This window comes from Eubalaena glacialis, chromosome 4 (assembly GCF_028564815.1).
Source record: "Eubalaena glacialis isolate mEubGla1 chromosome 4, mEubGla1.1.hap2.+ XY, whole genome shotgun sequence".
NCBI lineage: Eukaryota > Metazoa > Chordata > Mammalia > Artiodactyla > Balaenidae > Eubalaena > Eubalaena glacialis.
The window spans coordinates 119,414,901-119,437,519 of NC_083719.1; the positions used below are offsets into that span (position 1 = coordinate 119,414,901).

Genomic DNA, 22,619 nt, shown 5'->3' on the forward strand with positions numbered 1-22,619 from the left:
GGTCCCGTCGTGCAGGTAAGGGCTCAATACACACATTGGTTAAAGCTCCGGTTTTTAAGCTGTGCAGTACACTAATCTCTGCAAAAAAAAAAAAAAAAAGATTTCTGTGGTCAAATAAGTTTGGGAAACACTGCACTAGATGTCCCCTTTTTATAGATGCACGATGCACATCAGCATATTCAAGGTTCCAAGAAGTCCTGCAGTAAAGAACTTGGTTAACCCAATGCTTCCCTCACAGAGTCGGGTGCAGAGCCCGGCTCCCTGCAGATCGCCGATGAACCTTCCCGGGGCACCCTCTGTGTAAAGTGTCACTTCCTGCCTTCCCGTGGAGCTCCACTTGCCAGCCTCTTCCCCTCCTGTTGTCACTTGGGGTTCTCTGATTATGGGCTCCTCTGGCCATGCCTGGAGCAGAGGGGCAGTTCACACAGTCCGGAGACCCAGGGCCTTCTGTGTTGATGGCCAGATAGGGCTCTCCCTCCCTCTCCGTCATTATAAGTTAAGTGCTGATCCAATTTAGGGTACCAAATGTGGAGGGAGGATATTTTTAAGCTCTCCTTGTGGAGCAGGAAGGATGGAAGAGTCGTGAGAGAAGTGCTGTCAAGGGGCCAAGAATCCTTGCTGTTCAGTCCCTACGGTCTCTGTACAGCCCCAGGGGATGGGCTTCCTCGCAGACCCTGGAACTGCTGTGCTTTTGCCATTAAAATTCCGTTATTAATGACTCATTGTCAGTGCCCTGAAAGGAAATGTGAGGGGAGGCTAGGGAGGTGGCCTTTGTTACCAGGGCCAGCCTGGGTCAGGATGACCCAAGGTTCGAGCCCTGATGCCCTCAGCAATGAGCCCTTTGCGCAAGGCTCTGCTGCCTCAGTTTCCTCATCTGGAGATGCTGTTTTCACGGAGCCCTGACACTGTGGAGGGAATGAGGCTGTTTGGTTCATTATATCTTCAGTGCTAATACAGGGCAGGGCACTTAGTAAATGTTCAGTAAATATTCATTCAGTGAGTGAGTGATTCTATGCATTGTCTTTTCTCCACCGGACACCAGCACCAAGCCTACCCAGCAACATAGGAGGTGCTTTAAAATATCTGTTGAATGTATGATTCTGTATACCCCTCCCCTGACTGCCATTCCTAGTGCTACTTCTGACCTGTAGTAATTGCTCAGCAAATATAAAATGTTTGTTGAATGAGCGTTTCTGATCGTGCCCCCGACCCCGGGCCCAGTATATTGTGCCCAGTACTCAGTAGAGACTGGAAAACACTGACCTATTTTCTAGGTATACACTATGTGCCAGGCTGAGCCTGTGCTAAAACTCCTCCCTCCCCTCCCCTGTCCTCTCTTCTCGTGTTGGAGATTTGGTTCTCTCCAGAGTCCCAAGGGTGGTAGTTGCCATCTCACTCATTTCAGTCAGAGGAGAGGTAGGGTCAGTGAGCTGCCAAGCTGAAGTTGGGTGACAGACAAGGAGGCTTCCTGTCAATCTCAGAACTGCCCCCAGGCTCCGCGTGAGCACTGCATTGCACTCCTGGTGCTGGAGAACGGCTGACTATTGATAAAAAATGTCCCTCTGCGCTTTCCAACTTAAGACGACATTTAACTGAGTGCTCGCTGGCTCGCCAGCTCCTTCAGTCTCCTGGGGGACAGAGCCCATCTTGGTGGAAACAGTTTTGAGCACGTCCAAGGTCTCAGCTCTGACATCTCGGCTGATGTCAAGAAGTTTCTGTAACCTTTCTGTTCAGCACACTCGGTTCTGTCAGCATACACACTGTCTCACTCTCAGCCGGTTATCGGGGAAAGGGCTGGCATCAGCCTACTTGGAGGGGTTGCAACGTTCGGGTGAGAGCACTAACTCTCACGTACATACACCCCCGCCCTGATCAAAGGTCGGTTGCCTCAGAACAGGAACGGCTCTACCATGAGTTCTCCAGGTTCTGCGGGGAATAGAGGATCACAGTGGGCCTTAATCTTATTTAGGTCACAGACCCCTTTGAGAATCAGATGAAAGCACTGACTCCTTCTCATAGAAAAATGCACATCTTCCCAATTTTGCATGCAGTTCAGCAGGTTCTTAAATCCTAAAGCCCAACCAAGAACCCCAGGTTAAGAGCCCTTGATATATTAGAAAGAACATCATCCTGGATCTCAGATGCAGATGCTAGCCCTGTCACAAGCCTGCCGTGTGGCTCTGGGCCAGTCAGCCCTTTCTGTCTTGCCATTTCCTTGGCTATAAAATGTTCAGACTCCTTGTGACTAAAGTTGCCCATGTCTGTGGAGGTTTAGATAGTGACTGAGAGCGGTGCTGCTTATCTTTTTATAGGTCACACGTTCCTTTGCAAATCTGATAACTCCGTATCTTCTGCCTAGAAAAATGCCTGTACACAAAGTCTTGCCTGGCATTCAGGGGGTCCAAGATTTAGGACTTTTGAACTAGAGTGAGGCAGTGATCCTGTTGCAAGCCCTGGTTCCAGTTTCCCTAGGTCACCTCCTCTCCCCATCTCTTCTCTCCACCTCCCAACATCAGCTCTGCACTGAAAATCCACTAGTAATTGGGGGTCAGCACTGTCTACTCCAGTGCTGTGGTTTTCAGACTTTGTCTTCACATAATGGAACATTTTTTTTCTCTTTTCTAAGGAAGTCTTACCTGGAGCTCCAATATAGAGAAAAGGGACTCCTGTAGCATTTATTTACCCATTTATTCATTTACTCTTCCATTCAACAAGTATTCATCAAGTGTTGCCTTGTGCCAGGTACCTGGCTGGTCAGGTTGGAGACCCTACCTGCTTGGTGTCCCCCAGCCTCTTTCATTGACTTGGGGAACCCAACAGCTTGCAAATCACAGACCTTGTAAAGAGTTTACTCTGCCTCGGAGTGAGATGATCAGAGACCTAGAGACCCTGCTCCAGAAGCATTCCTGAAGCTCCTGAAGCATTCCTGGAGCTCCTGAAGCACTGAGGGCCTCATTTTCCTCATCTGTAAAACGGGATAATGGAATAATGATGCCTCACTGCATTCCAAGTGTGGATGGTTTTCATTATCCCTAGTTGGGAGTATGATTGGCCCATTTCTGTGGACAGTGAACATGTGTACTGAGCTCCAGAAAAAGGGCAAAAGGAGAGGCACAGAAAGGAATTTTTCCCTTTAGTATCCAAGAAAACCCCACGTTACTGAGAAGCTGAATAGACTGCTTGGAAATTTCCAGGGAAATCATAAGGCTGAGCCTTGGGAAAATATTTGCTATTTTTTTCACTCCTTCCTCTCCTGGAAGGTTTGCTGCTGTCAGTGTCAATTTCATAGACCCGGTTCACACACTGTCCTCTAGGGCCTGAATTCACTGCTGTGACAGAGGAAGATTTACTCACGATTGGTGGGTCTGGAAAGATGACTTCTGTACCTGCAGACGCCTACCCTGCATCAGGTCAGTTCCAAATCCCTCTCACTATGTGCTTGGAAGAGCAGAGATGTGAAGGCCTGAGTGGCTTTGGAAATGTTCTTTTCAACAGTGTTTCTTGCGGGGATCTCAGGCAAGTCTGCTACTGGCAAAAGCTCACCTATGGGGGCTTTTCCTTTCCTTTCCTTGGCTGGCAGTCTAGTGTCAAGGTCGAGGGCATGGGTTTTGATGTTGGACAAGCCTAGTTCCAATTCCTGGCTCTGCCTCCTCTCTCTGCTTGATCTTGGGCAAGACCCTCAGCCTCTCCAAGTCTCATGGCCTTGTCTGTGAAAAGGGGATAATAACACCTCTCCTCCTAGGGTTGTGGAGAAATGAAATTAAATCCTATTGTAAAGACTTGTGCCTGGCTCGTATTAATGCTCTATAGTCATGCTTTTCTCAGCCTTAATTTTCCAGCTGAGAATCGGATTATTTGATAATGTAGCAGCAGCAGAGGAGCAGGGGTCAAGAGTACCCATGTCCATCATTGCCTACCTAACACTGTGCACCCTCCCGCCCAGGCCCCGCATGACCCTCTGGCCAGGGACTGGATGACAAAGAACCTTCACTCTTATTCTTCCGTCCTCCCTCTCGACAGGTGCAAACAGGATAACGAGCCACTGCTTTTCCTTTATTAATAGGTCAGAGAGCTTTGCCTGGTGCCCCAGGATCCAGCCCCCCACACCCTCCAGTGTGCACCCAGGCCATCCTTTCCTGCTTGTGACACTCCTTGGCATCTGTTCTGCAGGAGGATGAACCCTCTGTGCTCTTACATGTGTTTTGCCAGCAAACACTTATCTCAGCGGCCAACTGTCTTCCTCCTCCAAAAAATCCACAGGCAGAGCCAGCCCCTAACAAGGGGTTGCTTTGGTCAGCCCGCTGTTTGTCCTGGGGCTCCTGCCTCCTCTGTGGGGCAGCACTGGTCACCTTAAGTTCTCAGGCCACCTCTGGTCAGTGAGTTCAAGATTAGAGAAACCACCTCCTGTCCCAGAATCCTCAGGGCCTGGGCTTCCTAACATCTCCCGGGGCCCCTGGTTCCTGGATCCACAGGCCCCTGCTGCTGCTGCCGCTGCTGGTCCTGCCCTCGGCCCCCTGCTTTCCAGCTCGGACCCCAGGGCCTTCGGAGCCCGAGGCCCCGCTGGTGGCTAGGTCTAGACTCAGGGTCCTTCCGCAGACTGAGAGCCGCCGCAGCACCTCGGAGGCGGCCTCCACCGGCACGGCGGGGCGCTGCTCCAGCAGCATCTCCAGCAGTGAGCTCATCTCCGACAGGAAGGTGCTGGCCAGCCGCGTGCCCGTCGGGCTCAGCTCGGGCCCCGGCGCCTTGCCGAACGTCTGGAAGGTCCTGGGCTCCTCCGAGGTCGCAGCGTCCGGGGAGAACACGTTGTCACGGTAGTTGGTGGCGAGGGGCAAAGAGAGTCTTGCCATCCAGGCCGGGTCGGGGACGCTCAGCCGGTCCAGGGCCAGGCCTGCAGGGGGCGGAAGGGACGCGGTGAGGGCGGAGCCCATGGCGGGCGGGGGTGGGGTCGTGGGCAGGGCGGGGCGCCGGACAAAGGAGGAAAGGGAAATGGAGGGGACCGGTGGGGCGGCCGGAGGTGGGCGGGAAGGAAGAGGCCCTGACAGGGAAGCGCGCCGGGCAGGAAGGCAGCGACTGAGGTCCGCGCGTGAGCTGAGTGAGGACGCGGCAGGGGGAGGAGGAAGGCCTAGAAAGAGAAATGGCCCGTTTCTAAAGCATCTCCCGGTCCGTAGGGGTGTTTCAGGTTTAGGTGGCCTTCATCCGTCCCTGTACAGCCAGGATTTTCACTCCCTCAGGACACCACTAGCTGAGGATGGGTGGGTGGGGATCCCCGTTTTTAGCCAATGCTGGAGTTCCTGGCTTGGTGCTGCCTTCGGTTCCTATTCATAATAATAGTGACCACTCATTAAGTACTTCTGTGCTAAGCAATTTACATAATTATCTCATTTAACCTCCACACAAACCTTTGAAGTCAAGAGTATTTTATGGATGAGGAAACTGAAGTTCCAAGAAGTTGTCACACAGCTACTAGGCAACCAAGCCCAGATTTGACCCCCAGGTCTGATGACTTGGAAGCCCCCTGTCACTGCACCACCCCACCCACTCTCTGAAGAGCTGGCCCTTCCTCCCCCTGGATGCTAGGTGGTTCTGGTTTCCCAGGCCTACTAAGGTCTGTACTGTTGCCTCCTGGCCCCATGCTCTCAACTCTTCAACCTTCCCCTCTCAAGCTGCAGGAAACCGTGTGAAGGGGCTGGCTGCCTAAGAGCTGTCCCAGGAAAGGGCCGGGGCAGTGAAAAAGTGTCCCCCAGGCCCCAAATCCCACCATCACACTTCTCCTTTTCCCATCTCTTCAACAGAAAATCCTGTCTCAGAAAACTAGTCCCAGGCCCAATGATAGAGGCCAAGCCAGAGGGAAGAAAGTATAGGCCTTGTGGTTAAGAATGTGTGTCTTTAAAAAAAAAAAAAGGCACAACATCTACTTTAACATGTATTTAATATTTGCTTAAGGTAACCTGCTTTAAAATCTGTGCGTAGAATGAAAGACTGGAAGGGGACGCATCATAGTGTTAACTGAAATTACCCCTGGGCAGAAATGATTTATTCTCTTTTTGTTTATCTACATTTGTCTGTATTAACCAAATATTACTTTTGTGATTTTGAAAAGTTATTCCAAAATACAGTAAATGCTGTTTCTATTGATAAATGAGTCTCGGTCTTGCCTTCACAGTGTGGGGCTGTGCAGGCTGTGAGGCAGGGTCAGGCCCCTTCCCGACTGGTCCAGCCCACGCCTGGGGCTTAGTGAACGTTTATTGAATGATTGAATGGACATAAATATTAACCCTGGACATTTGGGAAATGTAAACCTAAGTTCCCTGAGACTCTGGGGTAATAAGGTTAGAACTCTTTTGCTGTTACAGAATCAGGCTTTTCCTTGCACAAGGGTCAGAGAGCTTTGGAAGGAATGAAGCTTGGAATGAGAAAATCAGTGGAGTGTAGGAGAATGGCTGAAATGTGATGATGAATTCACTCCGCGGCAGGTGGGCACTGGGCAGACCTGGGTTTGATTTCCTAACTTTGCAGCTTCTGAGCAGTGTGACCTTGAAAAACTTACTCAACCTCTCTGAGCCTCCTTTTTCGCTCATAAAGTGGTGAAATAGTAGCACTTGTCAGGTGGCTGTAAGCATTCAATGAGCTCATGCAACGGTAAAATATGGTCATCATCACATCCTCAGGTGGGGCTTTTAGCTGATGCAGCCAAGACCCCAGTGTCAGGCACATTCACCAGTAGCCCCATCACAGTCCAGACCTGTGAGCAGCGCAGGCACTTCTACCCCTGCTGCGCTCTTCGTCACACCACTTGTTACCATCTCCCTGTGTTCTTTGCCCTCTGTGCTATGGGGAAGCAAGACCACATGGGAACTGAGCCCACAGGTTCCAGCGCAGAGCTGGTGCACAGAGATATAATGCAAGGCAGTGAGGCCATCTGAAATTTTCTAGTAGCCACATTTAAAAAGTAGAAAAGAAAAGAAAAGGTGAAATTAATTTGTAAAAGTTTTTTTATATTTAATATCATCATTTTATCACATAATCAATATTTTTAAAATTATTAATGAGATGTTTTACATTATTTTTTCATACTAAGTCTTCAAAATCTGGAGCGTGTTTTATACTTCTATCACATCTCAATTGGTACTAGCCATTTTCACATGTGGCCAGTGGCTACTCTATTGGACCTCACAGCTCTGCATTCTAGACAATGCTGTCCTATAAAACTCTGCAGATTTGTGCTGTCCCAAGCAATATCCATTAACCACACGTAGCTACTGAGCTCCGGAAATGCGGCTGATATGACTGAGGAACTGAATTTTTCATTTTACTTGATTTTAATAAGATTTCATTTTACTTAATTTTAATTTAGAGCCACACTGCCTGGGTTAATAACCATTGGCTGCACAACCTTGGAAAAATTATTAAACACCCTGGCCCCTCAGTTTTTTTCCCTTATGAAATGGGGATAACGAATAGTCCCTATCTCAGAAGATTTTCTCATGAGGCAATTAGAACAGGGACTAGCACACAGAAAGCACTCAATAAAAGTTAGCTATATATTTTTTTAACCAAGGCTGTCATGCCTTCAGCGCACAGAATATGTCCAGATGAGGAGCAGATTATTAACTACAGAAACAGAAAATCACAGCGTAGGTTGGACTTACTGTGTGTTACCTGAAGGGGGCTGACTGGTGCGGGGGTGGAGGGAGCTGGCAGATTCTTGAATTCTCAGGGTAAAAGGGTATTTAAAGACCTCAAAGAAATGCAGATGAGTGGTTTAGGAGGTAAAGAGAGGTCCCCTGATGGTAGGTGGGCTCAGGATGGCTTCCCTTCAATCATTGAAGGTGACTCAGGGCAGGCTGTATTACCTCTCTGAGCCTCAGTTTGCTGATCTCTAAATTGGAGCTCATAATATCTACCTGAAAAGACTGTTTGGAAGCTTAACTGAGGTAATGTGTATAAGATGCTTTCTTGGTACCTGGCACACACCAAGAACTCAGTAACTGTTCACTATTCTTATGATGATTTTTTAAAAATGAATAATCAAAGTAGAATCTGATCTTTAAACAAATGAAGATCTGAAGCTCCAGGGGAAGTAAAAAAATGTTGCTGATAGTCTTCTCCAGAAATAGAATGGCTGTTTTCCTGCAGTGGATTGGAGCAGAACTCTGAAGCCTGGGCACAGGAGGGTACCGTGGGGGCAGAAGCGGGGTCGTGGTGACCCTGGGGAGTCCCTACCTGTGTAGGGGTCCAGCAGGTTCGACAGCTCTTCTTCTAGCAGCTGCTTCACAGAGAGGTCCTCCTCAGGGTCCAAGGGCCCTTCCTCCTGATCCGGTTCTGCCTGGCCACCAGCCCTGGCACCTGGGCCATCTGTGTCTGGGATTGCACTCCTGCAAAGGAAGCCAACCCAGTCCACGAGTGAGGAAATTCACACAGAGATTCATTCATTCCTGCTCATGAATAGTCTTCTATTCATGCCAGCATTCATTCATCCACAGAGGGAAGTGGGTCCACAGCCCAGCCTTCAGAGTCAGACCAACCTGGGTTACTTGATCCCAGCCCTCCTGCCTACTCTGAGTCTGCTTCTTCATCTGTAAAATGGGAGTAATAAATAACACCCACCTCATGGGGCATTATGGGGGTAAAATGAGGTGTTGCATGTAAAGAGCTTAGCACAGTGTTGTATGTAAAGAGCTTAGCACAGTGTTGTAAGCAGTCAGCAAACAGAAGTGACTATGAATGCCCTGATATTACTCACCATTGTCCCTCCATTGCTTCTCATTACCTGGCATGGAATAGGAGTTTAGTAAACTTTGGGTGATCTAATGCAGTCATCCTTCCACCCCTCCATCCCTCTATCTGAGTATGAGCTCCAGTGAGGGCAGGGATATTTGTCTGTCTTATCCCCTGCTCTCTCACCAGTGCTCAGAATAGGACTTGGCACAGAGTAGGTGCTTAATAAATACTTTGTGGACTGAGTGACTGAATGTTCCTTCCTCCCTATTTGAGGCTAAATCCCAGACCAGAAGAGCAGGTCAATAGAGGATGCAGCTGACGTGAGGCATCCAAAAGCTACTCAGAATCTACTATGGTGTCTCTTGCTGTCTCCCTGACCCCTCCCTCCCAAAGACCCTCCCTATCACCTGGGGGAGGCCAGTTCCTGGGACTACCTCAGCATGGTGGGGACAGGCCTGGCCCCTCATCCCAGCATCTGGAAAGCCTCCCTTTAAGGCCTGGGGGTCCTTGCTGCTTTTTTCTGTGGCCATTTCTGCTCCTATGCAGGGGTAGCAAGTTTGCAAGTAATGGCAACAACTAATGTTTATTGAGCAATTACTCTGAGTCAGACATAAGCTTTGCAAGGTATATTTACCTTCTCATCAAACCTTTCACTTCTGTAAGGGGTTCTCTTGTTGTCCTCATTTTACAAATGAGAAAACCAAGATTTGTAAAGATTAGGTAGCTTGCCCAAGGTCCCCACAAATTAAGTAAGAATTCAAATCCAGGCTGATATGACTCTGGAATGTGTGCGCTCACCCCTACTCTACACTATTGCTGGCTATCTTTGCAAAAAAAACAACAACAAAAAGACTGTAAGTTGTCACAGCAAGAGCACTGAACCGGAAGTCAGTGTCCTGAGAGCTGGTCCCAGCTTTGCCACTCACTGGCTATTTGACCTTGAGCAAAGTCACTTTAAGGGGAAAGGACTTAGCATTTTTTGTGTACCTCCTATGTGCCAGGCACTGGGCCATGGGCTTAGAACGCATGTGGTCATTAAATCCTTACCCCATCACTACAAGGAAGTGCGGTGACCTCTGTTTCATGGATGAGAAACTGCGGCCCTGAGGCTTGATCTGACTTGCTCAAGTTTACATAGCTGGGTTGGCTCAAACTACTTAGAGCCTCAGTTTCTCCATCTGTAGCAAGAGGGAGTTAAATTAGATGTCCTCTTGAGGTCTCTTTAATTCTAGGACCGCCCAAAGGAACACACCCACACACCCACATCCTTAGCCAGGAGCCTTCATATTATGTTTAAGGGTCAAGAGAAAGAGCTAAATGTTACAGATTTAAAGTTCATAGCCCAGCACCTCTGCAATCAGGGAACAACAGATAATCAGAGCCTCAGGGATGAAGTCACTTCCTTAGTGACTCGGGTCCTGTAAATACTATTAATACAGTTGCTCCAGGACCAGGATGCCTGGGTGGGGGGATGGATGCTGTTTGCTGCAGTCTCCCAGGGGAGCAGCGTCTGGGATGTGCTCACCCTTCCTCAAGGCACAGAGGCTGCAAGGATGAGGGCAGGCTGGTGGGGGGCTTGAGAAGCCAGTGGGGGCTACGTGCAGCTTACCTGCTGCCGCCGGGCTTGGCCAAGTACTTATTTCCCCGGTGGTTTGGTTTGGGCTGGAATTGGCCCTGATGCAGCAAGGACAGCAGCTGGGAGATTTGCTACAAGACAGGAAAAATCTGTTGACTCCACACAATTCCGACCCAGCACACTTCCTCACCGGATGTTTCCCTCAATGCCGGCGCTTTCTTTTTATAGTCTTTCCTCCAGCTTCAGATGTTTGTGGATCGGATGGGGGATGGTGAACGGCGATGGTGACGGAGGCAGGGATGTATGCAGACAGGTTCCCTGCTTGGCCATGTGTCAACTACAAATTCCCGGGACCTGGGAGTCTGAGAGAGAGAATGAGGACCCTCTGGGCCTGTCCCCCAACTCTCATTCCCCCAGGAGACCTGCTCCTGGTGGAAGCTGTGGGACGGGGGTGAAAAGGGCATGTCCTGACTATAAATGTATTACAACCTCGATAAGGATTATTGTAAAGTGTTATTTCCCCCGCTTCAGTGATGTTCAAAGACTGAGCCATTGTTAGCGGGCCAGATGTAAGACTTATGTTGTACAGAAGGCAGAAGGGTGTCTTTGAGTCATTCGTTTATTCATCCTTTCATTTGCTCGACAAGTATTTAATGAGAGCTTGTTTGTGCCAGGCCGAGCGCTTGCTGGGGGGGTAAGAATGAGAACAAGGCCCAGTCTCTGCCCTCAAGGAGTTCCCAGTCTGCCAGGGAGGACAGTCAGGGGAGACAGGACACAGCAGCTGCTATGGGGGGTTGCACCAGGGATGAGAAAGGGTGGAGGTCAAGTGGAGCAGAGGAAGGCCCCTCACCCAGCTTGCAGCAAGGAGGGAGTTACGGGGTGGGGCTGTGGATACAGGGGGAAGTAATTCACTTATTTCAACAAATGTTTTCTGGGTTCATAATACATGCCAGGCGCCTCTGCTGAGACCCGGAGGTTCCAAAGGGGCTTGGCAAGTGGAGAGAGGGTGAGGGCCAGGGTGAGGGAGGAAGGGAGTTTCGGTCAGAAGGCGCTCAAGCTGAAAGGCCAGAGGAGACGGTGGCGTTTCAGAAAGGCTGGTGAATGGGGCAGGGGTGGGTGAGATGTCAGGGCCAGGCCCCACAGGCCCTTGTGAGGGAGAAGGCAACAGACCAAGTCAAGGTCGTTTCTAGCTTGTTGTGTGATGTCAGGCAGGTTTTTAGACATACTCAGACCTCAGTTTCCTCATCTCTAAGGTGGATCTAAAAATACCACCCAGACTTCTTTACAGGGTTGTCAGGATTAATTAGGTGGTTTGAAAGTTTGAAATGCTCTGCAGAGTCGAGGGGTTTGGGTTGTTCCACCTAGAAATGCTGCCTCTGCCTCCCTCCTGGGCCCAGCCCCCCTCTTCCCTGAGAGGGCCCCTCTGCCCTCTGGGCAGCTCAAGACAGAAAGTGCCAACCTCAGAGGAGAGTTGGAAGGGGAGGTGGCCAGGACTGGGGTTTCACTGTGATGTGGGAGGGTCAGGGTCCCATTGCCTGCCTCAGGGCAGTTCCCACCTCCTGGCTCAGGCCCAGAAACCCTCCTACAAGCAGCTGCCACCCTTTTTTCGGGTGACAGGTGATACTTCAGGGGAACTCCCTGAGTGCCAAACCCTAAGTTGTATGCTGTCATTCCACAGTTAAGAGTCCAGACTCTGGAGTCAGACTTGGGTTCAAGTCCTAAATGTGCCCCTGTTCCACTTCCCATCTGTGTGGCCTTGAGGAATTACTTAAGCATTCTGAGCCTCAGTTTCCTCAGCAATAAAAAAAAAAGGGAACAATAATGAGACCCAGGTCGTGTGTTGGTTGTGGCTATGAGGATTAAATGAGTGAAAGTCTATAAATTACTTAGTAATAGATCTTATGATAAGCACTTAATAACTGTCCAGTGGTATATAATCTCATGTCATTCTTCAGTAACCCAAGGAAAGAGATACCATTATACCCACTTTACAGATGTGGCACCTGAGGCTCACAGGGGCTACACAGCAATTAGAGGCAGGGTTGGACTTTGAACCAGGATCTGACTCCACTGTGGCACTGTGCTACTGGAAAGACAAGCATTAGGCAAGCTGCCTCTTACCCTCAACTTGATCCCAACTTGGTACCCTTCTCTCTTTCACCCCAGTGGGGTCACCCACAGGGCTTGCTATCTGCTGTCTCTGTTTGCCAGCCACCAGCACAGTGTTTGGCACAAAGAGCTCATTCAATAAGCATTTGATGAATGCATGGGTGAATGAATGAATGAATGAACAAATGAATGAATGAATGGCTCTGGGCAACTTCTGGGGCTGCACAGAGCCCAGGGCAGGACTCCTGAGAGAGCAGCTGGGCCCTCTCGAGGTGGCTTCCTGGGGAAGGGGTGGGGGAAGGAAGCTGTGTCCTTGCTCCGCAGGAAACATGAGCTGATAGCCTGGCTCATGACAGAAGTGTGCCTTGGGTGGGCAGCCTGGCACAGGGAAAATGATCTGGGGTTCAGAGGAGTTGATACGGGTGTGAGATCAGGCACCATCCCGGAAAAAGCTTTCCCAGGTGTGTCCAGTAAATCCTGGGTCACTGGACACAGCCATTCATCATCCCATTTAATTCTCAACCCCCTGGGAGGTAGACACAGCTAAGTTTGGCATCACAATCCCCATTTTATAGATGAAGAAAATAAGGCTCAGATGTTAATGTTGCCCAGCTCCTAAAGTGGCTGTGCTGAAACTGGAACCTAGATCTGCCTAACTCCCAAGTTCCAAGGTTGTTTCCACTGTCCTATCCCATAGGCCTAGCTGGCAAGCTCTGGGGTCTCAGGCAGGTCAAATGCAGCCCCTGAGCCTGGGGGCAATGATGCCTATGCCGGCTTGCTTCACCCGGAGGTTGCCCAGATGAGATGAGGGCAGGTGAAATGGAGAAGAGCTTTGCAGAAATCAGCATAATCATTTTCTGAGTGCTGACTACACGCCAGACGCTATTCTAGAGGCTTTAAGTACATTCACTTTATTGTCTTCAAGCAAACTTGGGAGATGGGTGCTGTTAACTTGGGCAACTTCAACAGAAGAGCTGAGTGACTTCCCTGTGGTTCACAGCTTGGAAGAGGTGGAGCCAGAATTTGAACCTGGGCAGCCTTGCTCCAAAGCTTGTACTCTTAATTACTACCTTTGCTATGTGTCTACTTACACAAGGCACTCTAAGTAAGTGCTCATATAGGAATTAACTGACCAAATCCTTAGGACAATTCTGCAAGGCAGATGCTCTTACTGTCATCCCTATTTTATAGATAAGGAAACTAAGGCTCAGAGACAGTAAGTCATTTTCCAGGATCACACAGCTAAATTCTGTTGACCCCAGAGCTGTGCCCTGAACCACTGCACCCAGTGCATCCTAAAGTGCGTGGTGAGCCTGAGGAATGAATGTGAAGAATGTGAGGGTAATGGGGTCTGATGCTGTTGCGGGCGGGTGAGGGGGTGGTGACAAGAGAGGGAGCTGCCCACACCGAGGTACCTGAACAGGAGGCGAATCCACAGTGAGCTCCTCTACGGGGTTCCGCTCCGCAAAGGCAGCCACAGACAGCCGGACCAGGCTCCGCAGGATCTGACGGGGGCCTGACTCTTTCTCAGGGGCTACTTTGCCATGGAGATTCCGCTGCCGCCTCAGGGTTGCAGAGGAGGCTGGGGGGCTCAGCGGGGCCTCCTTACTGCCCTGGTCCCCAGGCACCCTCCCTGTGGGGCTGCCCGCAACCTTCAGGGGCCTTGAGCGGGGCTGGCCCGTCGCAGGTTGGGGCTCGGGAAGGTTCAGGTTCTCCCGGGAGGCATTCCTCTGCCTGGGATGGTTGAAAAGGAGGTTGACAGTGTCCTGCAGCACCTCTCGGCTCTCGGCCAGCGTTCCCTGGTTACCTTGGTTACGCAGAGTCCTGTACAGGGTTGGTGTGAGATGAAAGGGGGCCTGCAGGCAGGGGTCCCAGCCTGCTTCCATCATCGCTTCCTTGCCCACGTGCTTGGGGGGCTGCCCAGCTTCACCAGGCTCATCCACCTGGCCCCTGAGCACAGGCACGAGGTGGATGTCCGCCTTCTGGATGTGTTTCTGGGGCCTCTTGGGCTGGTGACGGTAGGTGGACTCGGCCTCCCGACAGTTGTAGGCCCTGTTGTCCTTCTTCTCCGTCCGGCAAATGGACATAATCAGAGCCAAGATCAACCCGGAGATGGCCAGCAGTACGACCAGGCAAATCACTGTGAGCACCGATGTGCTCAGAGCCCCAGGCTCACGGGCTGAGTCCCTCAAGTGGTCCACACTGGTGACGAAGAAGACCCTCAACAGGGCTCGGGTCTGTAAGGAGGGGCTGCCTCGGTCTTCCACCACGATCTCCAGCTCCCACTCACTCCCAGTGAGGCTGCTGGCATTGGTGATGTTGATGAAGAGCTGCCCCAGGTGGGGGCTGAGGACGAAGAGACCAGCTTCGTTCCCACTCTGAATGCTGTAGAGGAGCTCTCCATTCGCCCCCGAGTCTGCATCTCTTGCTACAATGGTCACCAAAAGGAATGGCCGGGAGCTGGGGGTGGCCTGTGGTGGCACGTCAGTGCCTGCTGGACCCACGCCATTGGGAGTTTCAATGGGCACCAGCAGGTGACCTGTGGAGGCATTTACAAGCACCGAGAGGCTGGCTTTCCCATCGCTGAGTATGGGGTGAATCACCTCTGGGGCATTATCATTGGCATCCAGGAGGCTGACCCACACAGAGACACTGGATGCAAGCTGGGGCTGCCCCCTGTCCTCTGCGATCACCAGGAACTCAAAGCCTGCCATCTGTTCATAGTCCAGTGAACTCTGAGCGGTGACCTCGCCTGTGTCTGAGTCAATAGCTACCAAGTGAGAAACTGGGGAGTCCTGGATATGGTATGAGATTTTCCCATTAACGCCCAGATCTGCATCATGGGCCTTGATGGTAATGATGTGAAGAGAGGGTAGGTTGTTTTCCCGAGTGGAGACCTGGTACCTGCTTTTCTCAAACACAGGTGCGTTGTCGTTGGCATCACTGATCTGAATGCTGAGCTGTTTCTTGACTAATAAGGGCTGGGGTCCTTGGTCTTGGGCCAAAAGAGTGAGGGTATATTGCGGCCACTGCTCTCTGTCCAGCGTGGCATTGGTTAGCAGCATGTATGTGTTGCCATTGGTCCTTTTCAGCCTGAAGTGGCCCAGCTCTTGGCTCAGCCAACAGTGGACCAGACCATTGTTTCCTGAGTCTAGGTCTTTTGCCATGATGAGAGCAATGAAACTGTCCTTGGGAAGAGCTTCGGACACCAGTGATGGTTGGGAGGCCCATGTGATGTGGATGCTTGGGGTGTTGTCATTGACATCCAGAACCTTAATGAGAATTTTGCAGTGGGCTGGGATGGGATTGGGACCCAGGTCCCTTGCCTGGACGTCCACCTCGTAGGCAGGATTCTTCTCATAGTCTAGGGGTTGACGCAGAATCACCTGGCCTGTCTTGGCATCAATACTGAAGGTGTCCAGCACCTCTGGAGGCACATGCTTACTGAGGAAGTATTCCACCTCCCCGTTGGGGCCTTGATCAGGGTCTGTGGCAGTCAAGTTTATAAGGAGAGTACCAGGGGAAGCGTCTTCTTGGATTTCTAGTGCCAGCGAGCTCTCTGCAAACACAGGGCTATTGTCATTGGAATCCAGGACATTGACCTTGACCAAGCTGGTGCCTGACTTGGGGGGGCTCCCACTGTCATAGGCAGTTAACACCAGATCAAAAAATGAGTGGATTTCCCGGTCCAGCTCCTTCACCACCACGAGTTCCGCGTGTTTGGTCTCATCGGGCCCCACAATGACATCCAGGGCAAAATGCTCGCTGGGAGACAGGGTGTAGGAGTGCAGGGTGTTGGGGCCAGTGTCTGGGTCCAGAGCTCTGTCCAGGGGGATCCGGGTGCGCAGGGAGGCGCTCTCAGAGATTTCCAGCTCCTGCTCACCTTTGGGAAACCGTGGCTGGTGGTCATTGATGTCCAGCACCTGGATCTCCACGTGGATGAGAGCCAAATCCCCTGTGGCAAGCACGTCAAAGGAAACCAGGCAGGGATCCTGCTGCCGGCAAAGCTGCTCCCGGTCCAGCCGCCTCCCTGTGCTGAGCAGGCCGTCCTTGGAGTCCACTTGGATGGGGAGCGCCTGAGGCAGCTGCAAGACCTGGAAGGCAGCCCCTGCTCGCCCAGACCTCTCCTCCCGGCCCAGTTCCTGAGACAGCTTCCCTATCACTGTGCCGGACGGTACTTCCTCTGACACTTGATATTTCACAGTGAGAGTGGCGACCTCCTGACAATCCCCTGAAAGGAACAAGTAGCCACCTGGCCCCAAAAGTCCCAGCAGAAGTGGCAGAAGTCGCATCATGCTTACCGCCAGACTGGGCTAGATCCAAAAACCGCTAGAGTTCTTCAAAGGCTGGGCAAGTCCTCCAGTGTTTCCTGGGGCGCTTGATTAGCCCTGTACTCCTGCCCCCAGACCTGCTGGCACAGCCTCGTCCCATAATTAGTTGATGGAGCCAGCAGAATTCCCAGGCAAGGCCATCTTCATCAGAAGAGATTTGAGGGGTCCAAGGACCAATGAAGTAAAATTGTCCAGGGGCACTGTTGGTCCCCGTTAGCAAATGATGGACAAGAGCCGGTCCAGGAGGGACTTGACCCAGTAGAGCAGGATGTGGGGATCTGACTTCCAAACAGTTGCTAGGCTGGGGAAACAGAGAAGCAGCTTTTTCCTATGGAAACCCCACCTACAGGAAAAGGGAGGGCTATGAGTTTCTATGCCAATTAGAGAAAGAGAGTTTCCGTGAAGCTGAGTGGCCCGCTGCTGAGGAGGATGCGGCTGGGGACAGGCCGGATGGGAAGGTGCTGTCCATGCGGCAAGGCGGCCACTGAGGGGAGGGGAGCCCCTGCTGTGGCCAAGTGAGCGGAGAGCCTGAGCCCCTCCTGGGCAAGTCACACCCTGGCCTCTCTTCCCTTCCTTGTCTCTCTTTGTTTCCGTCATCTCCCGTTATTCTTCTCCCATTCCCCTTTTTCCCACACTTGTCTACCTCTCAGTCTTGACTCTGCCCTCATCACCCGTTTTTGTCTCATGGGAAGCAACGCTGATTAAGAGAGTGGCCATCAGAGCCAAACTGCCTGGGTTCAAATCCTGACTCCGCAACTTCCCAGCTGGGTCATGTGGGACAAGTCACTCAACCTCTCTGGGCCTCATCTTAAGAGTGCAGATGGGAATAACAACAGTAGCCCTCTCAGCAGGAAATCGTGGGGATGAAATGAAACATGCATGGAGAGCACGGAGTCATAGGCAATGACGTTGTTATTAGCGGTGGGTGGCGTGATCTGCCAGCTTGGCCTACCTTGTGGCTGCCTCTGGCTCTTGCACTGGCCCTAGGTCAGTCCCTGCCCACATGGACCCGTAAAGGTGCCCGTGTCCTTGGCTCCTGAAGCACAATGACCTCTCTGACCCGACGGTGTGGCCTCCCTCCCCCTTCCCTTCCGGCTCCCCAGCCTCCGGGCCCATTGTTCTCCACATCTGGTCCAGCCTGAGCCCCTGTGCGGGGGAATCCCCCAGCCTCCTGCTCCTTGGTCTTGGAGGTTTTTATACCTTTCCCTCTCCCACACCTTCCTCTCCCTTTCCCTCCCTTCCTCCAATTCTTCTCTTCCCACTGCTGTTCATGTCCAAGAGTCCCGTCACAGAGGTGAGGCCCAGGAGGGGGGCGAGTGGGCAGTTGGCTTGGGTGGCCTTGAGGTGGCTTGCTGCTTCTCATTTCCTCCTGCATCCACTGCCCCCACCATTGTCCAGTCTTGCACTTTACCTTGAGGCTGAGTCCAGAGGTTTGTAAAGCTTTTGAAGTGATGGGAGTTAAGGGCCAGCTTCCCCTCGATGGGTGTTGGCAGCTCAGTCCTTGGGGCTGGAGGTGCCTGTTGGGACACAAGTGACTCCAATCAGGCCCATTGGCCAGGGGGCTTGTGGCCATTAGGATGGGGCAACTGAGGACCTCTCTGGCCTAAGCCTCACCTTGCACCCCCCTTCCCCTCTGTATTCTCTTTTCCACACCCTATCCTTTCATATTCTACTCCTGGAGGTTTCCCAATAGCAAGGGGCCTGAATCCAATGGGGTGTTTCCTACAGTCTGGCTCTGAAGACAGACAGAACGCTCACTAGCTTGGAGACATGGCACAAGTCACATAACCTCTTTGGGCCTCAGTTTCCTTCTCTGTAGAGCGTGGCTGTCACCCATCTCCCAAGTTTGTGGTAAGGATTTGATGAGATAATACAAGTGAGGGCTTGGTGCAATGCCTGGTACAGAGAAAGCACTCATTACATGGGACTAGTTTACCTTGTACTATTTGCCAGGCTTTATACCTCGAATGCAAATGGTAAAAATGGTCTTGCATTTGTCCCTTCACTTTTTTTCCTCTGCCTTCTTGGCCAGGAAGTCTCATTTCCCAGGGCTTCCTCAGCTCGGGCGAGGGCCCAGTGCTACCTGCCCTGCAAGGGGAAACAGCGTGGGCCCCAGGCCCTCTGGTGAGAGTCAGCCTACATGGCGGCCTCACTGTCTGGCCCTCACTCATCCTACTATGTGCAAGGCAGTGAGCAAGACAAAGTGACCCCCAAGGGGCTTGCAGTCTCAAGTCAGGGTGGGGAAAATGAAAGAAGTGGGTCCAGTGGATGGCTCCAGATTCAGGCTTAGGGATCAGGGGAGGCTCCTCCTGGGGGACCCTCCGACACACCCTGAAGGACAGGGAGGAGTGAGCCAGAGGGGGGCAGGTGCGAACAGGTGGAGGGAGCAGAATGGAAGAGGCTGGAGGTGGGCGAGCTGGCTCCTTGCAGCCCCACACGAGGGCCTGTGCGAGTGGGGAGGAGGAAGGTGGGCTGGGGATGTCAGCAGGGGCCGCCAGATGATGGAGGGCTTGGGACCCCGTGCTAAGGATTTGGACCTTGTCCTGAAGGCCATGGAGAGCTTTGGGAGGGGTCTGAGCAGACTGATGGGAACAGCAGCTACCTGCCAAGCCTTGTCCTGAGTGTTTTACCTGCATCGTCCCATGCCACCCTCACAACCAGGCCATCGGGGTGAAGAAGCTGAGCATGGAGGGTTGGGTAACTTGCCCAAGATCACGCTCATTTGCCCTCCACAAAGCCCCTTCAACTGTACTCTGGGACATGGATTGAAAGGGAACAGAGAAGAGGGAAGGAAGAAGGCCAGCTGGGAGTAATGCAGGGGAGCTTTGGTGCAGGAAACTCTGGTGCTGAGAACGTTTTCACAATGCCATCTGGTGGCCAAAGGCAGGAAAGCCACAGAGGCAGGGAGGTGGGTGGCTGGAGTTCACAAATGTCCACAGCTCCAGACCCGTGTTCCTGTGCTGCGTACAACACAATGGAAGGAGCTATACCCAGGTGACAATCATTTCACTTAGTGGGAAACCTAATGTGACCCAACGCCCAGAGGAGGAATTATGGAATTCATGATTTTACATGTGTTAACATTTATATTCTGGAAAGGGCATTGATGTGTGTGTGTGCGTGTGTGTGTGTGTGTGTGTGTGTGTATGTGTGTGTGTTGCCTTGACTGGGATTCGTGGATGTAAAAAATGGACTCACCGGTCAAGAAAAACTTTGAATTTGGATTTCGTAGGTGGTTTTATTATTGTTCTCTGTTTTACTCACGTTGGGGGTAAGAAGCTAAGACAACCCTTTAAGAATCCAAAGTGGGCAAACCAGACCTTTTAAAGGCTATTACCTCTGGGAACGAGGTCCCCTTTTAGTAATATTTCCTCCTCCTTTCTGGCTACAGGGTCAGTTGATCTCTAGCTGCCACATATCAGGGGGTGAAACTGGAGTTTATCTGGAGGGCCTTCATCATCCTGAGTTTTGAAAATAGGTTTGAAGGAGCAGAAGTCCTCTGAAATAGGTCTGAAATAGCTGAGGACAGCCTCCCTAAGTCTGAAATATTTTTGAAAAGAGGGCAGGCTTGGGCTTGGTGCTTGGAGGCCTTGTTCACCACCAGCCTTGGGGTTGTTCACACTTGGGTCCATTGTTTGGGAGGGGTTGGGGAGTGAAGTGAGAAGGGTGGGGGGTCAGAGGATCCCTGGTGTCCTGAGGAACCTTGAGGGGTCAGACCAGCAGGGTGTGACTCTGACCCTTGGGGGACTTGAAGACCAGTTGGAAGAAGGCTAAGATCATGCCCCACCTATGAATGTCCTGCGTGGTTGGCTGCTCACCCCCAGGGCTCCCTGTGAATCTGCCCAGTCGCTGGCCATAGTCATCACCACCCACCAAGGCAGTGTTGATGAAGCTGGGAAGCTTCATCCTCAGGATCATTCTGGTTGGGGAGGTGACTGGACCACCTAAGGTCTGCCTCTTTTTTTCAGCAAGACCGTGTTGAAATTGGAGGCAGTCTAGCCAGGGCCATTGACTGGGAGACTCAAGTAGCTGTTCTGGGTCACCTGGTCCTGGCCCGCACTTTGTGATCTCTGTTGGGACAGACCACAGATGTCCATTCCCACGCAATGGCACCTCTTTCTGGGCAAAGAGCAGAGAGAAGAATGCACTTTGCAGGGAGAAATTTGCCAAGAAATAAGACTTTTCAAGAAATGAAAAGGCTTTGTGTCTTGATTAAGAGTGGTATCTCTCAAAAGCGTCTACATATCACGATCACTTGAAAAGCTTTTCAAAATACCAGGAACAGGGCAAGAAAATTCATACTTTTCTCTTTCCCAGCCTGCCAAAGAGAATTTTATAATTGCCAGCTCTATTACCCCCTCTGTGAAAATGCTTCGTCTTTCAGATCGTTTGGGACTGGATTGAGAAAGTTGATTGGACCTTTTTTGCTGGCAAGAGAGGCCTAATTGATCTACATAATAAAAGGAAAAATAGATGAGGGTGTGGGGGATTGCTGAAGCTTGAGGATATTGTGGAGGGAGGTACCCTACAGAACAGCAGAGGCTGTGAAGGAAGTAGATTGAAGATAAGGACTTTCCAACAGATAGTTGTAAACTATGGATCACCTTCGTGGTTTTCAAGATAAATGGAAGAAAAGATTTATAATTTATTTTGTGCTTTAGTAACCACGACACGGCCCCCCAAACGGACCACATAATTTCTGAGTTGATAAGGGTTACACTTATGTCTCTCTCCCCAATCCTCAGAGGGGGAGAGGGCTACTTCCAGCATGTAGATTTCAGTTCTGATATACTGTAGGTCATTCTGCCACGCACGCCTTCTCCACACCAACCTCACTGAGAACCACTGACATAGAACTTCTTAGAAGCACCAACAACCTTGTAAGGGCCGAACTCTACAGCCATCAGGCCTTTCTCACTGAGCATCCTCCTGGTCCCCACCTCTCCTCTGTGCTTGTGTCAATGCTCAGCAGAAGCTCTGTGCACAGCTGGTTCTTCTTCCGTATTTCTGCAGGCTCTTCTGTCTGCTTCTCTGATTCCTCCTTTGGTTTGCCTTCCTTCTGACTCCCAGGTGTGGGCATGTCCACCAGATAACTCTCTTCAGCCCTCTCTTCTACATAGGGTTATTAGCCCAGAAATCGTTTGCCAGATTTAACAAATAAAAATATACTGTGCCCCGTTAAATTTGAATTTCAGATAAACAATGAAAGATTTTTAGTATAAGTATTTTTATCTGGCAGTCCTATTCAGAAGTAATGTATGATCTTACCACAAGTTCTTTTCTGTTTTCATTTTTCCTCTTCTTCTTTTTATTTTTAGAATTTTGGTTTACACAGTGAATTTAAAAATCTATCAGTAAACACAAAAATCAAACATATTGACTGGGAGCATCATCTGTGCATGAATATTCAGAGGCTGACTCTGTTGATTGGCCTTGTTATGTATTCAGCATTTCTCGGTGACTCTAGGATGGAACTGTTCTCACACTGAAAGAACCACCCCAGAGAAAGCCTGGATCACACTCATTCATTAATTTATTCGGTCATCCAGTCACTCATTTATTTGGTGGAATTCAGCATGTTCTTCTCCATTTACAAGGTCAGTTTTTTTTGGCAAGGGAAGTAGTAAATAGCTAAAGCTGACCCACATTTTCCCTTCCCATTGGTTTGATTTTCTTTCTTCACATAGAATCTAATCAGCCTAATTCTCACCTTGCTTCAGAAAGATTCTTGCAGGAAGGAAAATGAGTCCTGCCATCATTATATAAATTCTCATGGGGCTCCCCTTTATAAGTTTATGACAGCCAGGAGTTGAGCCTGGAGCTCCGAGAGAAACAGCCATACACTGATTTATGATGGCAGCTGCTGCTAAATCTCACCCCTC

General features: G+C 50.8%; 2 protein-coding genes across 3 annotated transcripts in view; one reads left to right on the forward strand and one right to left on the reverse strand.

Annotated features, from left to right (window-relative positions):
• Window positions 1–3,136: 3,136 nt before the first annotated feature.
• PCDH12 (protocadherin 12) lies at window positions 3,137–17,015 on the reverse strand. 2 transcript variants are annotated; one of them, XM_061189754.1, is made up of 4 exons: window positions 13,822–17,015; window positions 10,331–10,428; window positions 8,224–8,375; window positions 3,137–4,888 (listed from the first exon to the last, which is right to left on the reverse strand). In XM_061189754.1, the coding sequence occupies exons 1-4, from the start codon at window positions 16,699–16,701 to the stop codon at window positions 4,419–4,421; spliced, it is 3,600 nt and encodes a 1,199-aa protein (XP_061045737.1). In that variant the 5' UTR covers window positions 16,702–17,015; the 3' UTR covers window positions 3,137–4,418. The 2 variants fall into 2 exon arrangements, with proteins under 2 accessions (XP_061045737.1, XP_061045738.1); XM_061189755.1 differs by lacking the exons at window positions 3,137–4,888; window positions 8,224–8,375 and having other exon boundaries at window positions 10,364–10,659.
• RNF14 (ring finger protein 14) overlaps window positions 4,426–22,619 on the forward strand; it is a 41,661-nt gene continuing 23,467 nt past the window's right edge. The window contains exon 1 of the mRNA XM_061189757.1: window positions 4,426–4,811. The gene's annotated coding sequence lies outside the window, so the exon portion shown is untranslated. The remainder of the gene's footprint in view (window positions 4,812–22,619) is intronic.